The 5,795-nt window shown below is 47.4% G+C and overlaps 1 protein-coding gene across 1 annotated transcript; it reads right to left on the reverse strand.

Moving 5' to 3' along the window:
- Positions 1-480: 480 nt before the first annotated feature.
- Positions 481-3,337, reverse strand: LOC134740880 (uncharacterized protein K02A2.6-like). The gene is made up of 2 exons (XM_063673532.1): positions 3,223-3,337; positions 481-2,854 (listed from the first exon to the last, which is right to left on the reverse strand). The coding sequence occupies exon 2, from the start codon at positions 2,704-2,706 to the stop codon at positions 481-483; it is 2,226 nt and encodes a 741-aa protein (XP_063529602.1). The 5' UTR covers positions 2,707-2,854; positions 3,223-3,337.
- Positions 3,338-5,795: the final 2,458 nt, after the last annotated feature.

Consider the following 5,795-nt stretch of genomic DNA (forward strand, 5'->3'; position numbering starts at 1 on the left):
CATTCTCTGACAGGTCTAGGTAACTGGGGCGGTTTAGATGGTGGGGTGGAAATTGTTGTAGGCGACAAAAAGAGGTCTTCACTACCGTCTGACCTTGGCGAGGGCTGCGGCGTTACGGACCGCGCGTCCGCCGGCCGGCTCGGACCTGGACTCGCTCCGCTCGAAGTGGGCGGTCGACCTTGATGACTGCGCTGCGGCGTACTTGTGGCTATCGGTGTATCGGGACGGTCAGGGATGGCATCGCCAGTATGTTGCACTGGTTCGGGCCGAGGTACCTGCAAAGCTGATGAGTCACCTGGGCAGGTTAACATACTTGATCGCCGCCTTAACTGATCAACGTGCCTATGTACCTCCCTATTTAAGTTATCGCGCACTGTATAGTCCGTAGTACCTGTCCTCTGAGTAATACGACCAGGAAGCCATTTCGTATCTCCCTGATATTGCCTTATCCATACTTTATCTCCTGATTGGAGAACCCGATTAGGGCTTAATCGTATGTCCGCTTGTTTCCTCCGCTTGTTTACGAACCCTATCTTCACAATCTGGACGCAGTACATCTAATTGGGTACGAACCTGCCTGCCAATCATAAGCGTAGTTGGACTTTCTCCTGTTGTGCAGTGTGGCGTATTTCGGTAATGTAATAAGAAATTACTGATAGCTAAATTAACATTGTGTTTTTGTCGCACGGCTTTCTTTATAACCCGTTTAATTATTCGAACCGCATTTTCGGCGGCTCCATTAGACGCGGGGTGATATGGAGCTGAGTGTACATGTTCAATACGGTTTTTTGTTAAAAAGGTCGCGAACTGTGTACTCGTAAACGGAGGGCCGTTGTCCGAAACTATTTGTCTAGGGAAACCCCATCGAGCGTTAACTTCACACAACTTTTCAATGGTGTTATTAGCCGAGGTACTATTTACCGGGAATACCTCGAGCCACTTTGTTCGAGCGTCAATCATAACCAAATACGTTACTCCATAAAGAGGTCCTAAAAAGTCTAAATGAACCCGCGTCCACTGGCGCGAGGGCCAGCTCCACGGGCACGGCGCGTGGCGCGCGGGCGCCTCCGCCTCGGCGGCGCACACGCCGCACTCGCGACACGTGCGCTCCACCGCCTCGTCTATGCCCGGCCACCACACATAGCTCCGGGCAAACGCTTTTGTCTTTACGATTCCCATATGGCTCTCATGTAACACGCTTAAAACCCTATCTCGGCAACCTTCCGGTATAACCACGCGATGGCCCCACATTACGCATCCTAACTCTTCGTACAGTTCTAGCCTACGGTTAAAGTACGGTTGTAAATTTCGCATTTCAACTTCCGTCGGCCAACTGGACCGTATATATCCTAACACTCTGCTCAAAGTCGGGTCGCGTTGTGTTTCTTTTTTAACATCGTGATAATCTAATAACAATTCGTTGTGGGCGAAATGTAAATACGTTTGCTCGGGCGGCGGACCGTCTAGCGACTCGGCATTTTTGATCGGCACGGGCAAGCGCGACAAGCCATCTGCGCCATTTGCATCGGTGCGTACGTACTCTATATCATAAGTATATGCGGAAAGTTTAATCGCCCACCGCTGCAATCGGCTAGCCACCATCGCGGGAATACCCTGCTTGGAACCAAAAATACTAACGAGCGGTTTGTGATCCGTTCGTAATGTGAAATGTCTGCCATAAAGGAATTGATGTAATTTCTGTAAACTGAATACGATTGCTAACGCCTCTTTATCTATTTGCGAGTAATTACGTTCCGCCTCATTTAAAGAACGCGAGACGTAAGCCACTGGTCGTTCGCGCGCCCCGCCCGCGCCCGCGCCCGCGCTGTCCCCGGGCTGTGTCAGCACGCCGGAGATTCCGCGGCTGCTCGCGTCAGTGGTCAGCGTCAGCTGTTTGTTGGGATCGTAATGACTTAACACCTCCGCGCTCACTAACAGTTTTTTAATACTTTTAAATGATTTTTCGCATCGTTCATTCCAATTCCATACGGCACCTTTCCTAAGTAAGTCATACAAAGGGGATAGAATCGTACTCAAATGCGGTACAAATCGAGCATAAAAATTAACTACCCCTAAAAATGACCTTACATCTTTCACATTGAGAGGTCGAGGTATCTTAAGGATACCTTCTATCTTGGTGGAATCTACTTTAATTCCGTCTTTTGAAATTACATATCCCAGATACTGTACCTCTTCTAATAAGAAAGAACATTTACTTTTCTTTAATTTCAATCCATGACCGTGAAGCCGTTTCAAAACTTTTTCTAATGTCCCCAAATGAGAATTTATGTCCGCGGAACCAATAATTATATCATCGAGAAATACTTCTACTTGAGGTAGATCTTTCAACAAGTTGGACATAATTCGCTGGAATATACCAGGGCTGGAAGACAATCCGTAAACAAGTCTATTATATCTGAATAATCCCTTATGCGTGTTGACGACGGTATACTTTTTAGAATCGTCTAACTCCACCTGATTATACGCCTGCGTCAGGTCAATTTTTGAAAATACGCGGGCACCATTGAGTCTCACTAAAAGGTCATCTATCTTAGGAAGCGGATACCTATCAATCAGCAAGGCGGGGTTCAAGGTCACTTTGTAATCTGCACAGATTCGCAAACTCCCATCAGCTTTACGTACCGGTACCAGCGGCGTGGCCCACTCCGACGTGTCGACCGGCTCGATGACGCCGCAGCGCAGCATCTCGTCCAGCTCCGCCTCGACGCGATCGCGGAGCGCGTACGGCAGCGGCCGCGCACGGCAGAACACCGGCGTAGCCCCTTCACGCACTCGGAGTGTCGCTTTTCCACCACTAAACCGCCCGAGTCCTCCGCTAAATAACTCCTTATATCTGTCGAGCAAAGTACATAAATCATTATTAAGGGACTCGTTAAAGTTAAATAAATACTCTTTATAAAACCTAGGAACCCGAATCTGTAACTCTGTTAGCCAGTGTCTGCCTAATAGTGGGGTACTGCCACCCTCAATAACAAACAGTTCTAACTTTTTCAATCGGTTTTCAAATCTAACCACGGGCCTTATGACCCCTAGGGGTCTAACACGGCGGCCATCATAAACTTTTAACACCAAAGGAAACTGTTCCAACGGTCTGTATTTAAAGTACTTATTATAAGTATCACTACTTATACACGACACCGCGCTCCCTGTGTCGATTTCCATAGACAAAACTTCATCATCTACACATAACGATAGGCTTACCGATTTATAATCGTTTAGGCAGAGATGATACAGGTCTTCTTCGACGTCGGACCCCGACGTACCCTCTCCTTCATACTGAGTCTCGCCATCCTCTGCCAGGACATGGTGTAGGGCGCGACTGGTGCCCCGGCGCCGGGCGCCGCCACCGCTGCTACCGCTCGCCCCACGAGCGCCGCCGCCCGAGCCACGGGCGCCGCTGCCACTACCACCTGCCATCCTTGCCGGACACACGCGTTTTAAGTGACCTACGTTACCACATTTGTTACACTGAAAATCTTTGTAAGGACATTGGACGTCACGGTGACCTAACCTTCCGCACACTGCACAAATTACATTGCTAGCGCCATTACCGCCACGCGGCTGCCACGATGTGAGTGCATGTACCGTCTCGGCTCTCTCTCCCGCATCGCCCTTCTCGCTCACACTCGGGCGTTCTACCATCGCTGCGTCCTTCTCGGCGGCTTCCAACGAAAAGGCTAGCTGTACGGCCCTAGTATAGGTTAACTCAGTCTCAGCAAAAAGGCGTTGTCTAATTGTGTCATTCTTCAACCCGCACACAAATTGGTCCCGCAGATTGTCCTCTAATGTTGTGGAGAATTCACAATGCTTGGCTAATTTTTTAAGGTCCGTTAGATACTGAGCGACCGTTTCCTTATCTCCCTGTCGCCTCTGACGCAACCGGTATCGCTCCGCCATGAAAGATGGTTTGGGTTCGATGTGTTCAGACATTATCTTCACAACTTGCGCATAAGTCATGTCTGCTGGCTTCTTTGGACTTGTCAGGTTCCTGAGGAGCTCATATGCTTCTTCTCCCATAACGGCAATCAAGGTCGGCAGCTGCAAGTCGGCCTTGATGTCGTTGGCTTTGAAATACATACTCACACGCTCCACATAAGTACTCCAATTGCCCGCCGAGACCTCGAACGCTTTTATTTTTCCCACGGACATTTTTTATACGAACAGCCAATTCTCGGTTCTTGAAATTAAATCCAATCCTCGTTCGCCACTGAGGTATATGCATAAAAGAAACACGCACGTCCGTTCACTTAGCTATTTATTGCGAGACTAAATGGTCTGCAGAGGGCGCATCCGAATGCACCGCGATACATGACAAGTACCGTTAGGTACGTAAGTAGGTACATACATTACACATGGGTCAACAGTTTTTCAAACAAACTATGCTACAATTGTCCCCTGGCTGACGGGACAGAATAACAACAAGAAATAGTTGTCTGTTGATCCACCCAAATATTAACTTGAGCACCTCCTAGCTTTTATTCATCGTTATAAAGCTCTGGGCGTTAGGGTCTGAATAATTGGTGTGGCGCGTTGTCTCCGTTTTTGTTTAGCGGCGGACAGACGGTGGGGGCTAATTAGACGCTAGTTAACACATCGTTATGAAGGTCGAGTACGTATGCTGATGATGTGCGAAAATGTGTAGAAGGTACAATGGGAAAAAATACTTCATTAGCTCCCTACCGAGGTTTTATGGTTTTAAGGGGTTCTTTAAAAAAGGAGTGTACAGGTATTTATATAAAGGGTCGGCAACGCGCATATAATACCCCTGGAGTTGCAAGCGTCCATAGGCTACGGTGATCGCTTTGTATCAGGCGGGTCGTATGGTTGTTTGCCACCGACATGATATAAAACTATGCTTAGTACTGTAAAACGGAGTGACTTTGAAGTTTCAATGGAAACGGTTGATTCCTCTCGTCTCTCGTCTTCGCCTCAGTGGAAAGGCAGTCTTACTGTGCAATATTAGGTTTGTATCATTTAATAGGCAGTGCGCCTCCGCCTTTACACCGGTGCAACAAATGCAGGTAGTTTGCGTGCACGAGAATAAACATGTTGCCGCGTCGTTATTGCTAAAGCGTTGAAAACTACACCGAGCTTTGCTTTACGCAATTCGTATAGGTCACAACACACAGGGGTGATTCGGAACTCAACAACTTCGAGCAACCACACCCGGTGAAAGGGAGTCGGCATTCGCACTATTTCCCCTCTGCCGAAGCACATGCCCAACTGAGCATGCACACAACAAGAGCGGTACTCATCCGTACACAAAAAGAGTGCAAGATTTGTCTTTGACGTGTGTAATTTTTTATGTATTTGTGTCGTCATTTCAGATTGGATTTTGTATGTCGTGAGTGAGAAGTGCGACTGGGTGTACGTTTCCCAAAATAATGGCAGAACGATTTGTATGTACGGTAAGATATAGCTTGGGCTCCTCCCTTCTGACGTGTCGGAAGCCGGTGTTGTTCGAAGTTTATAAAGTAGTTTTTTAAATACAGTAAGTGATTGAGCGCGTCTAATGCCCAGCGGTAAAGAGTTCCACAGTCGAACAGCTTGAAAGGTAAAAGAAGTGTTGTAATTTTGAAGAAAAAGATGGTACAAAAAGAAGCGGACTGTCGGGCCAATTCGAACAATGATCTAGTTATCAACTAGATATCCACTAGATATGAAACAGAAACGATAACAAGATATTAAAGAAAGTCATGAAAGTCAAGTCATTTCCGCGATTCCGAATGTCCTCTTGAACGATATTTTAAAGATTTGCTCAAGATATTACTTAG

Source organism: Cydia strobilella, chromosome 4 (assembly GCF_947568885.1).
Source record: "Cydia strobilella chromosome 4, ilCydStro3.1, whole genome shotgun sequence".
Lineage (NCBI taxonomy): Eukaryota > Metazoa > Arthropoda > Insecta > Lepidoptera > Tortricidae > Cydia > Cydia strobilella.

Bases quoted from the DNA above. Each gene is read 5' to 3' on its own strand.
- LOC134740880 (XM_063673532.1), bottom strand. From the start codon at position 2,706: ATGCTGCGCTGCGGCGTCATCGAGCCGGTCGACACGTCGGAGTGGGCC.